General features: G+C 48.2%; 2 protein-coding genes across 2 annotated transcripts in view; one reads left to right on the top strand and one right to left on the bottom strand.

Moving 5' to 3' along the window:
- LOC105920348 (wings apart-like protein homolog) overlaps positions 1-14,004 on the top strand; it is a 37,445-nt gene extending 23,441 nt beyond the window's left edge. The window contains exons 6-20 of the mRNA XM_012855931.3: positions 1,466-1,561; positions 1,669-1,839; positions 2,128-2,264; positions 2,356-2,467; positions 3,769-4,014; positions 4,234-4,345; positions 4,431-4,528; positions 4,726-4,802; positions 8,368-8,504; positions 8,590-8,705; positions 8,785-8,970; positions 9,630-9,846; positions 9,929-10,017; positions 10,156-10,251; positions 12,589-14,004. Of these exons, the coding sequence (XP_012711385.2) occupies positions 1,466-1,561; positions 1,669-1,839; positions 2,128-2,264; positions 2,356-2,467; positions 3,769-4,014; positions 4,234-4,345; positions 4,431-4,528; positions 4,726-4,802; positions 8,368-8,504; positions 8,590-8,705; positions 8,785-8,970; positions 9,630-9,846; positions 9,929-10,017; positions 10,156-10,251; positions 12,589-12,654 (1,956 nt within the window). The 3' untranslated portion in view covers positions 12,655-14,004. The remainder of the gene's footprint in view (positions 1-1,465; positions 1,562-1,668; positions 1,840-2,127; positions 2,265-2,355; positions 2,468-3,768; positions 4,015-4,233; positions 4,346-4,430; positions 4,529-4,725; positions 4,803-8,367; positions 8,505-8,589; positions 8,706-8,784; positions 8,971-9,629; positions 9,847-9,928; positions 10,018-10,155; positions 10,252-12,588) is intronic.
- Positions 14,005-14,909: 905 nt separating this feature from the next.
- atoh1c (atonal bHLH transcription factor 1c) lies at positions 14,910-15,755 on the bottom strand. The gene has a single exon (XM_012855919.3). It carries the CDS (start codon positions 15,435-15,437, stop codon positions 14,910-14,912), a length of 528 nt encoding a protein of 175 aa, XP_012711373.2. The 5' UTR covers positions 15,438-15,755.
- Between the last annotated feature and the right edge of the window lie 318 nt (positions 15,756-16,073).

Genomic DNA, 16,073 nt, shown 5'->3' on the forward strand with positions numbered 1-16,073 from the left:
GCCAATGGAATAAGATTTTTGCACTTAAAATAGGAACAACTCGTCTCCATCATCTTAATTCAAGTGCAGTTTATCTAATTATCTTAATTTAGGGGTAAAAATACTCGTTCCATTGGCAAATAGTCTTATTTAGCTGCTCAAAACAAAGGAAAGAATACTAATTTTAAGAAAATTTTACCTACTTTTAGTTCCCTTTTTGCAGTCTCCCGCTTTATCTGGGTCGACTTTGCTTTGTCCCCTGGATGACTTGTGGCAACCCTCAAAAGATTTCTTAAAGCTATTTTTCGTTTTTATCGCCCGTGGCTTTCTCTTGACCTATCGAGCCCAGATATACGAAGGGCGGAACTGAGCCGTGAATCTCTGCAGCTCCTCCAGAGTTACCACACACCTCTTTCCCGCTTCACTGATCGATGCACTCCTTATCTGACCTGTCAGTTTAGATGGGCGCCCACGTGTTGGTAGGTCGGCGGTTGTGTTGAGCTCTCTCCGTCTTAAGATGATGGATTGACCACAGCTCTGGGCTCTTCTGAGATCGGTGCCGTTTCAGAGCGTAACCCGCTTTAAAGGTCTTCCTCCCTGACCGCTCTGCTGTGCTCCTGGGTCTCCATCGGTGTTCTCTAACAGAGTTCTGCACCGAACCTCTGCTTTATTGCGCGGGAGAAGATGCGGAACGGTTTGAAGTAGGGCTGGGCGATATGGCTTTAAAATAAAATCTCCCATTTTACTTTGCCATATCCGATTAATCGATTTCTTTTTTCCTCCTTTTCTTTTCATAAAAAGAAATTAAAGAAATTAATTTAAAAACTTGCTTTTAAGAGCAGGCTTCACATCACTTGTGTAACTTCAAACTAAGTTTAAAAAAAATAAGTAAATGAGTAAATTAAAATGCCTTGCATTACGGTTAAAAAAAAGTTTCCTTTTACAATATTTTGACAATATGTTTTCCTAAACATATATTCAGCATTGTGTGCTGATCTCTTCACGGAAGCCCAATGATTAATTTGGAAAAATAAAATCCAGATTTTCCAAAAATTTATTCTTAAAAAATGTAAACTCGAATTAATCGATTAAATCGATTTATCGCCCAGCCCTAGTTTGAAGGAACGCTTTAGCGAAGAAAAAGCAGCCGAGTGTGAACGCAGCACACAGTTTTAGCAGTGAAACGAAGCATTTAAAAGAAAATTAAACCGGGGCCTTAGACGTTTTGATGCCACAAAAAGCTTTTATGATGAGCTTTTCTCAATCGGGTAACTGCACAGAGGCCTCGTGTGCCTTTTTTTAAAAAAAAAATAAATCCTCCTCATAAAAAGGAAACAAATAATGTCATCATATGATTCCCATCACCATTTCCCCTCTAGCCCCGTTGACCCAGTGTGGTACTGATCCGTTTTCATCTGCTGGCTGCAGGTGGATCAGACGTGTTCCCAGCTAACATTCTCCCGTCTCCCGTATGTCTGTGTTTCAGTCTCCCACCAAAGCAGTGTACAACGCCAGACACTGGACCGTGGAGAGCGAGGAGGAACCGCCGCCGCCTTTCTTCTCCCGATCCCACACGAACCCCGTAAGAACGAAACGCGCAGCGTCTCGTCCGCCCCCAGTTTGTGGGGCGGTGTACCGCAGCAAAGCCTGCAGCCATCATCTCACGCCCGCTTTCCTTCATCCTTCCAGGCGTCTGTCACGACCGGCGGCTCCAGCAAGGAGCCGGCCCAGTCCCAGAAGGACGAAGGGGTCTTCAAGGCTCCGCCCCCTCCTCCAAAGGTCACCAAGTGTGTCACCGTTCCCACTGAGCCGTACCAGGACACCGTCACAGCCCTCAAGTGTCGTAAAGAACACAAAGAGGTATATTTTTCTGACGCTTACCTCTTTAAAAGGTTGTCCGTTTGTTCCCTTTCACACTGATGCACGCAAAGCAAAAGCTGACAACACCACTCTAACGATACACGCGGCGGAGCGAGATCTGGATCTGCCGCCAGGATGGTGCCCCGTTGATCAGCCCCGTTCCACTCGGGTTACGTTTTTATTCGTCCGCTCGTAGGTTTTGTGCATGTTTGACTGAAAACAGGAATGACTGTTAAACCTCTCTTCCCTGATTGGACACTCCCCCCCCCCCCCCCCCTGTGTCGGCAGCTGTACACGGTGGTCCAGCACGTGAAGCACTTCAACGACGTGGTGGAGTTTGGAGAGAACCAGGAGTTCACCGACGACTTTGAGTACCTCGCCACCGGCCTGAAGAGCGGGCAGCCGCTCAACACTCGATGCCTTAGGTAGGAAAACGGGCTCGTTCCCCCCCCCCCCCACACCCCCCGAAAATACAGCGGAGGGCGTTGTGAACACCGTTGTGCTTGCTTCCCTCAGCGTGATCAGTCTGGCCACCCGCTGCGCCATGCCTAGCTTCAGGATGCACCTCCGAGCCCGAGGGAAGGTGGCCCAGGTCTTCAAGACGCTGAACGACGCCCCCCAGCTCCCGGTAACTATCAGTCACACGCAGACACCAGCTGCCAGGAGAGTCACACAAAAGCCCCGTTTACACTACCCTTGTTAAACCGATCCGAGTTCGGACCGAGCTTGGATCAGTTAACCGTGCCGAGCTTGGTTCTGACGACCATTTACACATCACGCTAGCACGGTTCCTCGCCTCCTAGTGACGATCTACGGTACTACGGCTCTCTAGGATTGAAGAAGGGAATCAAGCAAATCAAAATGGCGGCGCCCGTAACATTCAGGAAGTTATGCTTGGTTATAATTGTGATATTGGTTATAGTTGTTTGCGGAGAGTCAGGCGAAGAAGGCAACCTTTGGTAAATTTACTTGACGGAGTCGGCTTTTGGGAAATGGATGAGACAAACGGACGTCTAATCAGGGCTTACAGACGCTGAGCTTCATCACACTGCTAATCAGAATCATCACTGGAAACTGTGTGGAATGGTAGGGAAGCTAGTATTATTATGAATGTCTGAAACTTCTGACTGTAAGGAGAACCGAGCCCACCCATCGAAATGGTTCTAGATTTAGTGCAGTTCGGTTGTGTCTCCATTTACACTCAGGGCTTGGAACCGGTTCAAGGAACGAAAACGAAAACCGGGAACTTTTTGTATTATACAGGGAACAGAAACGAAACCGGAAACGTTATTATTTTTTATGTTCTGGAACTGGAACACTTTTATTTTAGGAACGAATTTTATGTCGTTCCTCAAAGTTTTTAGTTGCCTAATTAACTAAAAAAAAAGTCATTATTTTCCTGCGCACGTTACCATGACGGCTGAGGTTCACTTCCTGTGTGACGTCACATCACACATTCGCTGACTGAATGGAGAGAGAGGGCGGTGTCTCCACTAGAGCCACACATCTTAAATAAGAGGTAAATTACGATCCATCGTTAAGTAAAACGCTCATTTCAAACACAATATCAATAGCTGTATTTGTCAAGCGAAAGGAACGAAATTAACCGTTCCGGGAACAGTATTTTTTTGTTCTAACCGGTTCGGGAACGTCAATTTATTGGTGGAACTCATAACCGGAAACGTTATAATTCCGTTTCTGTTTGGAACGAACCGATTGAGAAAAAAAAAAATCGGTTCAAAGCCCTGTTTACACTCTATAGTTATCTCAGTTACCGAGCTTGGACCGGTCTCGGCACGGTTAAAACGGGGTAGTGTAAACGGGGTAAAAGACTCTTTGAGGCCCGACCTCTGCGTCGCACGGCAGGCAGAGAGTCGCTGGGTCTTAACCGTCAGCTCTCACCCTCTGATGCTCTGTCTCTCGCTGCAGAACCTGGCCCTGTGCACCGCCGCTCTGATGTACATCCTGAGCAGGGACCGGCTGAACATGGACCTGGACCGCTCCTGTCTGGACCTGATGATCCGGCTTCTCGAGCTGGACCAGGATCAGGGAGCCGCCACCGAGCCGGACTCCAGCGTCCAGTTCAGTGCCAAAGAGCTGGCCAAGATCAAGGAGAAGATCCGGAAGCTGTGCGACACCGTGCACAACAAGCACCTGGACCTGCAGAACATCACGGTACCGGTCACTGCTGCTGCTGCTCTGTCTCTGAAATTTCATGCATTCCCAGTTTTCATGTTATTTTAAGATTTGAGACGCGTTGAAAACAAGCTGCTCCTAAATCGGAGTGATTCAGAACACCCACAGGTTTCAGGGTATTTCTAGCCGCTCGATTGGAGCTAAACGTGCCGTAAACTGAAGCCGTTCCTCCTCTTTCCTCCCCCCTGCCGCCTCCAGACGGGTCATCTGGCCATGGAGACGCTGCTGTCGCTGACCTCGAAGCGAGCGGGGGACTGGTTCAAAGAGGAGCTGCGGCTGCTGGGCGGACTGGACCACATCGTGGATAAAGGTGTCTGTCTCAGAGTGACAGGGTTGTGACTGTGTTGTTCCTTTGTTTTTGTTTTTTTAACGCGCCCGTGTGTCCGCCTCCACAGTGAAGGAGTGCGTGGATAACCTGGACCAGGAGGACCAGGAGGAGAAGCTGGTTTCGTCGCTGTGGGGCGCGGAGCGGTGCTTGCGGGTGCTGGAGAGCGTAAGTGCTGGATTAGATCAGGGTTGATCCGTTGGGGGAAACTTTTCTCCCTTCATGACCTCCTGGGAAGCTCCACTTTAGGAGTCAACCCCAAAATTAGTTGCCGCAATGAAACGTAAGCCTTGAACGAACATGGCAGAGTAATCATCTCAGCTTCCACCTGGGCTACAGATCACTGACTGTTTGGCTTCATGCAGGTGACGGTCCACAACCCGGAGAACCAGAGCTACCTGATTGCCTACAAGGACTCGTCCCTGATCGTCTCCTCCGCAAAGTGAGTAGACCTGTGAGCTGAAGCCGTCCGTTGGTGTCTCTCTGCGGCTGCCCGCAGAGGCCTGAAGGCATTCCTGGGTCACACCGCATTTATTTTAGCCGCTAAAAACACGAGCTGCGTGCCCCGTTTCCGCGTGCGTCACTGGGATTCTACGGCTAGAATGTGGGTCATTATGGGGGTTTTGTTGCTCCATTTCCTGGTTGTGACCTCCTGTCAGTCACAGCGGTGTCCTTTGACCTCTGCCCTCAGCCGGAGGAGAGACTGACGTCACTCTGTCTCTCCAGCTTTGTGTTTTTGTCTTCAGGTGCTGCGGCCTAAAGGTTTCTCTGTCTCTGTTCAGCAGAGACGTTTAAGATGCTCGTCCCAAAAACTAAAAAAGGGGATGAGATCCTGTTATTTAATCCCATCTCATCAGCCACCATCACCACAAGGTGGCGGTAATTCACAGAGTTGTTTGCCGACCACGCAGAGTTCGGCACGTCCTGCCAAGGAGACGGGTTCCTGTGTCCTACTGATGGCTGGTGCTGTGTGGTAACACAGCACCAGCCATTCTCTGCCGTTCTCTGCAGTATTATTGTTGGGAACATGTGAACCAGCTGAAACGGCTAACTTACCTCCTGACTGCTCCTCCTCCTCTTCCTCCTCTGGCCTTTTGGTGACCGGACGCTCAGCCCGCCGAGGGGTCTGCAGAGAGGGGTGGAGGTTGATGAGGCGGAGGAGTCCACAAAGAGCCGCTGTTTGTGAGGTCCACACAGGCTTCAGTCTCAGCCTTCAGCTGTCCGCTGGTTAACTCGATTAACCCTGAAATCTACGGGGTGAGCCGGAGAGCGAGCGAGCGGCCGGGCTCTGCTACCTAAACCCCCAGACAGCACGTCTTCATCCGTGCGCTTCTCACTCCCGTTCCTCTGTTTCTGTCGTTTGCTCTTCTTTTCCTCCCTTGCTGCAGTTTCCTGCTTTTTCTTCTTCTGAGATTCTTCCTCTCTGTTTTCTCCCGTTCATCGATGAACCCGCTGAAGAGTCTCTGCTGTCCGCTTCTGAGGGCTTCAGCTGCCTGCAGGCCTAATCTGATCAGCCCCAGCCAGCCCTGTTAGGAACACAGAAGCTCCTTCTCCTGTTTGGGGACCCTCACTTTGTCTGGGCACGGACAATTATTACAGACTCTTAAAGTCCGGAGCAGGCAAAATGTGGACCTGTGGCCGGAGGGCCGCCGGCTGTGTTCAAGGCCTTTACCCTGATACCGCAGAATCCACCCAAAGCTGACAGGCTAAGTGAGGGGAGAACCAGGGCTTTGAACCGATTTATTTATTTATTCTTTTTTTTTTTCCTCAATCGGTTCGTTCCAAACAGAAACAGAATTATAACGTTTCCGGTTATGAGTTCCACCAATAAATTGACGTTCCCGAACCGGTTAGAACAAAAAAAATACTGTTCCCGGAACGGTTAATTTCGTTCCTTTCGTTTGACAAATACAGCTATTGATATTGTGTTTGGAATGAGCGTTTTACTTAACGATGGATCGTAATTTACCTCTTATTTAAGATGTGTAGCTCTAGTGGAGACACCGCTCTCTCTCCATTCAGTCAGCGAATGTGTGATGTGATGTCACACAGGAAGTGAACCTCAGCCGTCATGGTAACGTGCGCTAATCTGACTCCGCCAGATGTATGTCACTCCGCCTAGCTTCACTCACATACTTCTGGGACACTTTATTGAAGGCTGGGCCTTATCAAAAATCCTTGCATATGATTGGATAAGCCACTTGTCTGTCATCTTTATCAACGTGCTATTTCAACCACTCACACCAAAGCCTAACCCGTGACGCTGTGAGAGCGACGCAGGAAAAAACAATTTTTTTTTTTTATGTGTTTGCGGCTCTAGTGGCACGCGTTTTATTGACAGTGAGCTGACAGGAAGAGGGGGGAAGACAGGCGGCAAAGCGCCGCGGGTCGGAGTCGATCCCGGGCCGACCGCCTTGAGGACTAAAGGCCTCTTAACATGGTTTGTGCTAACCGACAAGATGTCCGCTGCGGACGCGCCCCGGAAAACAAAACTTGCCAAATCCGGTCGGGAGAAGGGCGAAAACATGGTTTCCACCAACAAAAGCCTTCAGAGCCGTTCTCTGATGTTCTTTTAATGAAACAATATCAGATAGATTGGACAACACGGAAGAAATAGCAGCATCAATGTTAACGCTTGCTTCCTCGATGCAAGCCGCCATTGTTGTCTGAATCAAAACAGTCTCACGTCATGGTCGCGTCTCCACTACGTCACATCTATGAAACTCCAGCCCTGCGTCCTGATTGGCCAGACCATAAAATTGGTTGGAGAAATCACTCTATGGGAGAGGTCCCAGATGTATGTGAGTGAAGCAAGGCGGAGCGACATACAGCTGGCGGAGTCAGGTTGAACGTGCGCAGGAAAATAATTACTTTTTTTTTTTTTTAGTTAATTAGGCAACGAAAACTTTGAGGAACGAAATAAAACCGGTATTAACCGGTTACAATTATTTTTAAATAAGTGTTCCACAACATAAAAAATAATAACGTTTCCGGTTTCGTTTCTGTTCCCTGTAAAATACAAAAAGTTCCCGGTTTTCGTTTTCGTTCCTTGAACCGTTTCAAAGCCCTGGGGAGAACTCGCTGGTGGTAACTCTGTAGGAGCTGCAGGGATCCACAGCTCAGGTGGGAGAATCTGTTGACGCGATTACTATTATTTAAGCGTTCCAGAAATCTGGCCTTTGGTGGAGGAATGTCAGGAAAAAAGCCGTTGAAGATGTGGAAGAAGGTGCTTTGGTCAGATGAAAACTGGACCTTAAGTATATCTGACATGCTCTGGGTGGAGGAACATGAATGGTCCTCTCCCACAGTTACGGTGACCGTGAACTCCCCTGTAAAGTAACCGAGAGTGAAACGCGACGCCGTCTGTCCGACAGCTGGAGCTCGGGCCGAGCCGGCTCATCTGCCGCCAGCGATCCCAAAACTCTGCAGCAGACCCGCAAAAGACCGACTTAAAAAGAAAAGCATCAGCACGGTTCGACAAAACGTCGGGTTTAGACGAGGACGGGCTGTGTTTGTGGCGACCGAGGAGTTCCCCCTCCTCCCTCTGAAGCTAATATCGTACAGATGTTCCTTTTGTGTCCTTCCTTCTGTCTTGCTTTGCATCCCGATGTCCAGACTCCGCTCTCTCCGCTCTGTTCATTCACCGCTGACATTTGATCTAATTTGGTTATTTACATCAGACTGCTGACCCACTGCAACCCTCCCAGCTGCTGCAGCCTGAGCTCCTGCACACCCGCAGCGCTTTCCCTGATTTCTGGATCTATAGTTTACAATGTCGTGAAAGAGTCCTGTTCAAAAACCCAAATCATGTAGCCTGACAGACTAGAACGGACGATCGGAGCTGTGATGGTTATTTTTTTTTGTTTTAGCCAGACATTTTTTTTGTAAATTTAAGGATTTTAATCGATGACTTTCAACACTTTAACTGAAAGAAACTTGGTTCAAGCGCGGTTTGGAGCTGAAGCCAGGCGCCGTTCTGTGGTTAAGCTTTACACCCGGTGTCTCAGGGCCCTGAGGAGGTGTGAGCAGATGATCCAGCGATACAGCAGGCAGACGAACTCGGACGGCGCCATGGTGGGCAAGGCGGTGGAGGACTGCATGAGGGCCATCATAGGAGTCCTGCTCAACCTGACGCACGACAACGGTGAGAGCCGCTAGCACGCCGGCGCAGAGCACGTTTTAAGCTGCGAGGCAGTGAGAGAACCGCTGTGTTCCTGTGGCTTTTGCAGAGTGGGGCAGCACGAAGACGGGCGAGCAGGACGACCTGATAGTGACGGCTCTGAACTGCGTTCTCAAGGTTCCTCAGTACCTTCCTCAGGAGCAGAGATTCGACATCAGAGTGCTGGTGCGTATCACACGCCTGCAATTGCTTAGCTGGAGGAGAGCCGTAATAATGAGCCACATTGTGTTGTTCTGGAATCCAGGGTCTGGGTCTGCTGATCAACTTGGTGGAGTACAGCGCCAGGAACCGGTACTTCCTGATGGAGATGGAGATGGAGGGGGGTCAGGGGCCCTGTGACTTCACCGTCCTGCTGAACGAGCAGCATCAGGACCTGAGCGGCGGCGGTGGTGGCGGCGGGCCTCTGAGCGCCATCGCTGCTCTCGTGCAGGTACCGTCTCTATCTATTGCCATCACTGCAAAAAGAGAACTAAAAATAAGTACAATTTTCTTGAAATGAATGTATTTGCCCTTGATTTGAGCAGGTAAATGAGATTATTTGCCAATGGAATGAGTATTTCTACCCTTAAAATAAGATAATTAGATATACTGCACTTGAAATAATGATTGAGATGAATTTTTCCTATTTTAAGTGCAAAAATCTTATTCCATTGGCAAATAATCTCATTTACCCGCTCAAATCAAGGGTAAATACATTCATTTCAAGAAAATTTTACTTATTTTTAGTTCTATTTTTGCAGTGATCAGATGGCTAAATTCCAGGGCTTTCCTTTTGTTCTTCTGCTCTTAGATTCAAGTTCACTTCAAGACAAACGGTGGGATATTGGTGCATCTGGTGCATCTGGCATTTAAAAAAAAAATGATAGAAATCTGTTGGTAATGAAAACGAAAACCTCGGATAACGGCGTATTAATTTGGTCAGGGTTCTGCACAAATCAGCCTAGAACTGAGGAAAGAGAGTCACATTTATTGTTTGGAAACCCAATGTTGCTCTGAAGTGGTCAGATGTTCAGATTGGCAAAGATTTGATGTAATAAACTAAAGGAGGTTTAATCCTAATCTGACCGATCTCCTCCTGTCTCCCTTCAGCTGTTCCTGCAGCGCGAGCGAGCCGCCGTGCTGGCCGAGGCGCAGACCGATGACCTCATCAAGGAGGCGCCCAAGCCGGCGCTCGACCAGAGTGGGGAGTGGCAGGAGACCGGAGGCGAGATCCAGTGGGTCGCCAACGACAACGCCCCGGACAAACAGGAGGAGGCCAAGAAGAAGAAGAGCGAGGAGGAGGACGAGCCGTTGGACCTAAACAAAGGTAGGGGCGGAGCTCGGCTTTCACCTCCGAGCAGAGCTGAGCTGAACTGCGGGAGTAAAATGTCCCCATTTGTCCCCGGTAGCTCTGCAGCATGCTGGGAAGCACATGGAGGACAGCATCGTGGCCTCGTACACGGCACTGCTGCTGGGCTGCTTGTGCCAGGGGAGCCCGGTGAGTCTCCCTCGGTCTGATCCGAGAGTCACACGTTTCATGTTTCAGTGCAGCAACGAATAGATTCAGCTTCTAGACGTATGGTTTCTGTTAACCGTGTCTGTGCTTTTAACCCCCAACCGTCTATGTTTCCACCAGATGAATGTGACTACTGTGAGGGAAAACCTGCCAAAGGGAGATTTCTCCATCATGACAGAAATGCTGAAGAAGTTCCTCAACTTCATGAACCTCACTGTGAGTCGCTGCCCTGAGAACCTTTTTTTTTTTTTTTTTAATACCGGAAAATGAAAACCCAGAATTTGGGTTTCAGCTGAGGCTGGTTTCCTTTTAACGATGACATGAGGTCCCTTCTGCTGCGAGCAGCCTTCTATATATATATATATATATATATATATATATATATATATATATATATATATATATATATATATATATATATATATATATATATATATATATATATATATATATATATATATATATATATATATATATAATCTCTGAGCATAGCCGTGTGCTAGAAGAGCTAATCAAGTCTGCAGCCTTCCTGTTATCTGTTTGAACTGTGGCTCTCCCTCACCCTAACCCTCAGACATGTCTCCTAGAAAACACATGATTTTCCACTGCTCAAAAAATGAATAATAATCAGATTATATTATCCAGGTAAAGTGCTGGAGTATTGATCTGGTCATTTCAGTAGTAGACTGGGGTCGATGGTCCTGATAATGAATATAACAGCCGCACTAAACCAGTGGTCTTCAACAGGCAAAGACTGGCATTTAAGGATCGGTGGATACATAAAACAAAATTCGATTATCCGATCAGCATAAAAATCGTGGCGTTTTCTAAAGATGATGTGAATAAGAGAATAAAAGTATAAAGTGCACACACTAAAAAAAGGTCCATAACGGCGTATCAGTGGGAAGCCTTGAGGTCGTTTCTCTGCTGAGACGGTCAAATCTGTGGGCGATGCGTGTTGCCTGTGTCCGCCTCGCGCCGCAATTTAACTTCATGTCATTTTCAGACGGGCAAGGCAAGTTTCTTTTGTGCGGCCCATTTTAGTAACAGGGACAATTCAAAGTGCTGAACACGACCAGAACATGGAGAACCAAACGTACCGAGGAAAGCACGTTGCAGTGGAGTAGCAGCAGTAGGTCAAGACGGGTTGGACTGCAAACCTAATCTAAGGCGGTTTCACTTAAACGACAACGATTTGATTTGAATACTAACATTTAAATGCAATAAACAACTAGGTTTTTAACCTTGTTTTAAAGGAACTCTGGGCTTTCAGCACCTTTGCAGTCCTTTATGTCCGCCGTCATGTAGCAGACCTGCAGTTACTCTAGGAGAGCGACCCGTCAGCAGGACTGGCACCTGCTCCTTTGTACAAGCAGGAACAGGATGAGTACTGCCATAGCCGACCTCCAGCGGACCACTGGCTTGAATGTCTCTAACCAAAGCATTAGAAGCAGACTTGCTGAGGGTGTCCTGAGGGCCCGATGTCTCTCAGAAGGCCCCGTGCTCAGCGCCCGGCACCGTGGAGCTCAACTGGCATTTTACCCGAGAAGGCCTGAATTGGCAGCTTCAGCGCTATCGGCCCCCGTCTCCCTGTATCGTCGGAGAACTTACATAAAGAAGTGAGCTTTATGCCGCCTGCAACGCGGTTCAGCACGAGCGCTTTGGTGCCGGGTCGGTGTTGGTCTGGTGAGGCGGGTCCATGGAGGGACTCAGACCTGTTCAGGATAAACGATGGCATCAGAATAAAATCCTTAGTCATTGTTAGGCCCTTGGCTGGTGCAGTGGGTCCTGGGTTCCCCCTGGTTCAGGGTAATGGCCTCATGTGAGGAGCGTGAAGGCGCTCCCATTGGCCGGCCTCGTCACTCGCCTGACAAACATCCAACAGAGCATCTCTGGGACGTCGTATTCATCCGACGCCACCAGGTTGCTACTCAGACTGTCCAGCGGCTCACTGGTGCCCTGGCCAGGATCTGGGAGGAGAGACCCCAGGACACCATCCATCATCTCATCAGGAGCATGGCCCGACGATATGTGGAGTGCAGACAACCACCTGGGGGCCGTAAAAAAAAAAAAAAAAAAACTAGCGAGTTTGAGTGGCTGCAGTTATATTTCAGCAATCTGGACTAGCCTGCCGCCTCAGTTTTTCAGTTTCACTTCCTCTGTGACTTCAGCTTAAACCCTCTGCGGGCTGGTCCTTTTCATCCACGCTGCGTCTTTGTGCTGCCAAAGCGTTACTCGTTGCATATCGGTCTGGAATATGCAGCAGTATTATCAGTTGAGGTCTGATGTTTGATCATTTTCTTTGAGCAGATTCTAACATCCAGCTTCTTCTAAGTTCAGACCTTAAACACCTCACTGACTCTAAAACTGCTGGAATAAGTCTTTGTTTCCCATTTGAAATACAGGACAAGCGCACTTAAACTTTTATTCTGGATTTAGTTTAGCTTTCAGTCGATGAAGTTAAAATGATTTATAACAGTGATGATGATGATGATGATGATGATGATTAAAGGATATCTCCTTAAATGTTGAAACTCTGCTCTCTGTCTGCAGTGTGACGTCGGCACCGCAGGACAGAAGTCCATCTCCCGCATCATTGACTACCTGGAGCACTGCTAGAAAAGCTTGCCCCCCCACCACACACACACACACACACACACACAGACACAAAGCGGGCCATGCGGCGCCCCCCCTCCTCCCTCAGTCAAAGGAGCCTCCCCTCCCGTCGCTCTCTGCGATCATCGCTGGATGATTTGGTTCCTCCGCCTCACCGATCCGAAGCGTCTCCAGACCAGCGTTACGGCTCCCCGGTTGCTGGTTGTTTTAAGGTTCCTCGGGATGTTGTTTTTATCTCCGATCACACTTCTTTTGCCTTTTGTAATGATTTATTTTATTTTTTTTTAAAGTTCCTTACAGTTCAGCTCCCGTCTGTCTGACCTTTCCCTCTGCTTAAAAACTTCTCCGTGTTGATTGACGTCAGATTGGAGCGCAAAGTGTCCATTTAATCCATCCAGTGTTCAAAGCTTCAAACATCCTAAGATGGGGGGGGGGGGGGGGTGGTAAGAAACGTCCAAAATGATCCTTTTGCTTTGAAAGTGACATCCCCTCTCCTCCTCTCACGCTGTGCTTCTTTCGCTCTCGGCTCCGTTGAAAAGATGCTCCGGAATCAAAGCCATTGATCTTTTCTGGGTCAGAAAATGGTCTGAGCTGCAGACCGATAAGAAGTTAGAATGTGATCACCTGGAAATGTTACCGACCCGTTTTCCTCTTTTCATCAGAACCCATACAAGCTTTTTTTTTTTCCCTCATTTGGCTTCCTAAATCAGGCTTTTTATTTTATTTTTCCTGCCATTTTGGAAATTGGCTCCCCGTAAGTCTGTTAAACCACAGAAACCTGACAGCAAACTCTTTGCCTTTGTTTAAAGTATTTGCGCGCGCAGGCTCCAGGCGTCCGGGACTGGTCAGATTCTGCAGGATCAGTCTGAACCTTCACGATCTGTCCGGATCGGTCCGAGTTTCTACGACCTGCATACTGACTTCTCTTCAATTACAACTAACAGAGAACCAGAATGCGGGGCTTTAATCGATTTTTATTCACGATAAGCTCTCTGTGGTCGTCTTCTAGATGTAACTCCTGTTTTTCCTTGTTGAAGTCGGGAGGTTTTCATCAAACGGCTGGAGCTGGACCCATATGAAGGAAGTTAAAGGGAGATCGTCAGTATTCAACATGGCTGAGACGAGGAGAGGAGCTGAAACTGACACCTATATGCCCTGAAGTCCTAAAACTTTGAGACGGGCTTCTCCATAAAGCTTATTTTGGGTTTTTAAGACTTGAGATAGTCTGTTTATGAAGTTAGAGGGTGGACTTCCAGGAGCTCAGAAGCTGATTGGCTCGTTAGATCCTGATACTTTGAAGCTGGAAGAAATCTAATCCTAGCATAAACTTTAGGATAAAAACTGTCACCGAGGGGAAGGATCATTTTTTTTTTGGCTATTCGTTTCCAAATTTACCTTCAGAATCAAGAGGTTTTCCACAGGGACCTGCACCGCTGGGTCCGTTCCTGCTCCTTTAACTCTGCAACATGTGGTCTTGTGTTAAAATATGTTTTAAGGTTTCCAGGTTAACTTTCTACTGGATAGTTTTTTTTATTTTTTATTACCAAATTCAGGTTCTTTAAAGGTTTAATTGGTTAAAGCCATGTGTCATCTTATACACACGCACGCACACACACACACATTTCAACCCTCACACTCCTTTAAACAGAAGTTTACAGAGCTTTATTCCCGGACGTCTGCAGAATGAATGGAAGAGCTTTCTGTACATAGTCCCCCTGTACATAGATTGATTCCCTGGTGTAGGAGGAACGCAATGGGGAGGGAAAACAGTGGGTGGGTTTGGGGTTATAAAGGGAGGGTTGGGTGGGGTGGGAGGGGGGATTTAATTTTAGATGCTAGACTTTTCTGAATCGGACTCTATTTTTCATTTTCTAAAGCTGTTTTCTCCCAGTTGTGTTGTCTGTTTTGGGCGGATGGACAGAGCGTTTCTGCAGGAAAACTTAATCTTTGTACCAATTTCCAGATTTGTGTCTTTGGTTACCTGTATATAATTATAAAATAATAAAAATTGCTACTTTCAGTAACTAACGGGCTGCTTTTATCACTGTTCGGACTTTTCTCTCAGGACTTAACATTTTTAATCATTACTCTGAAAAGATCATTTTGAAGAAAAAAAAATCTGAACCATCTAAAACGATCTGAATATAAAACGCTGCATCCAGGCACAAACCTTATTGCAACATTTATTTACAATCATTAAAAAAAAAACAGCAAAAGCAAAAGTTTGAGTCCTCGGTGTCCCTCAGTTTCTCTCCCGGTTATCTGCTCCTCTCCGCGTTCCGGGCGTCGGCTCCCGGTCCGGTTCTGTTCGGTTCCGAAGACCCGCACGTCCCGGCTCCGTCCTGCAGCAGCTCGGTCAGGGTGCTGATGTAAATCTGGGCCATCTGCAGAGTCTCGGATTTGGACAGCTTCTTCTCGCTCTCCAGGTTCGGGATGACGCTGCGCAGCCGGTCGAAGGCGACGTTCAGGCCGAGCATCCTCCTCCTCTCGCGGGCGTTGGCGGCCAGGCGCCGCCGCCGCTGCGCCCGCTCCAGGGCGCACCTGTCCGGCTGCAGATAGCGCAGCGCGCTCCCGGCGGAGCCCAGCCGGAGCTCCACGATGGCGCACGGAGCCTCGCAGAAGTCGCGGCCGTCTCTGGAGCGCGCCGCCTCGCTCTGCTCCTGCGCTCGGGACCGCTGCAGCAGGGCGTGGATGTCCCCGCTGAGGTCCGCGGGGGCCGCGCAGCCCACCTCACCCTCGGGGGATCCCGGGTTGAAGGGCCCAAACAGGCTTTTACGCGGTGGCATGGCTCCCTGGCCTCTTCCCCTTCTGAACCAGAACCAGAGAGCGCCGGGAAGGAAGCCTCAAGTTTCAAACCTCTCCAACTTGGGGACGGGAATTTATGGACCCGAGGGGACACGGGGACGCGTCTAGCGTGATCCGGGGGCGTGGAGAAGGTCGTGTGCTGCCTAATGAACAGAGCCAAAGTCGCTGCAGGAGGTCCATTAACCAAGTTCATCAAAAAGGGATTAGAAGCGAGCCAGTGCGTTGTTGAGGGCCTATGCAAGGAAGCAGGAGAGGAAACATGCCATTTTATTGGACCAATGATGCGCGGTGCGTTTTTTTTTTTGGGGGGGGGGGGGGGCATTTAAGATGCTTCAGGTCTTTGCATGTACATCTACATCATAAATAATAGAATAAAGCATGCAGCAAGTTCTCCGCTTTGTCAGAAAGATATTGTTTTCTCTCTTTTTACTAAACTTTTCAGCCCTGCAATCTGTGCACTTTGCACGTTTCAACAAAATCTAAATATTTTAGCAGTTAAATTTTAGAAATCCTGAATTTTTTCGGATCCCTTTGGCTGCTGTCAGTTTAAACGTCTGAGAGCGAATTTGGAAAATACATACATTTTGAAACCAAAAGACTAAATTGTAAAACCACAG

Source organism: Fundulus heteroclitus, chromosome 10 (genome assembly GCF_011125445.2).
Source record: "Fundulus heteroclitus isolate FHET01 chromosome 10, MU-UCD_Fhet_4.1, whole genome shotgun sequence".
In the NCBI taxonomy this organism is placed as follows: Eukaryota; Metazoa; Chordata; class Actinopteri; order Cyprinodontiformes; family Fundulidae; genus Fundulus; species Fundulus heteroclitus.

Coding starts and splice junctions, on each gene's coding strand:
- atoh1c (XM_012855919.3), bottom strand. CDS start 15,437: ATGCCACCGCGTAAAAGCCTGTTTGGGCCCTTCAACCCGGGATCCCCC.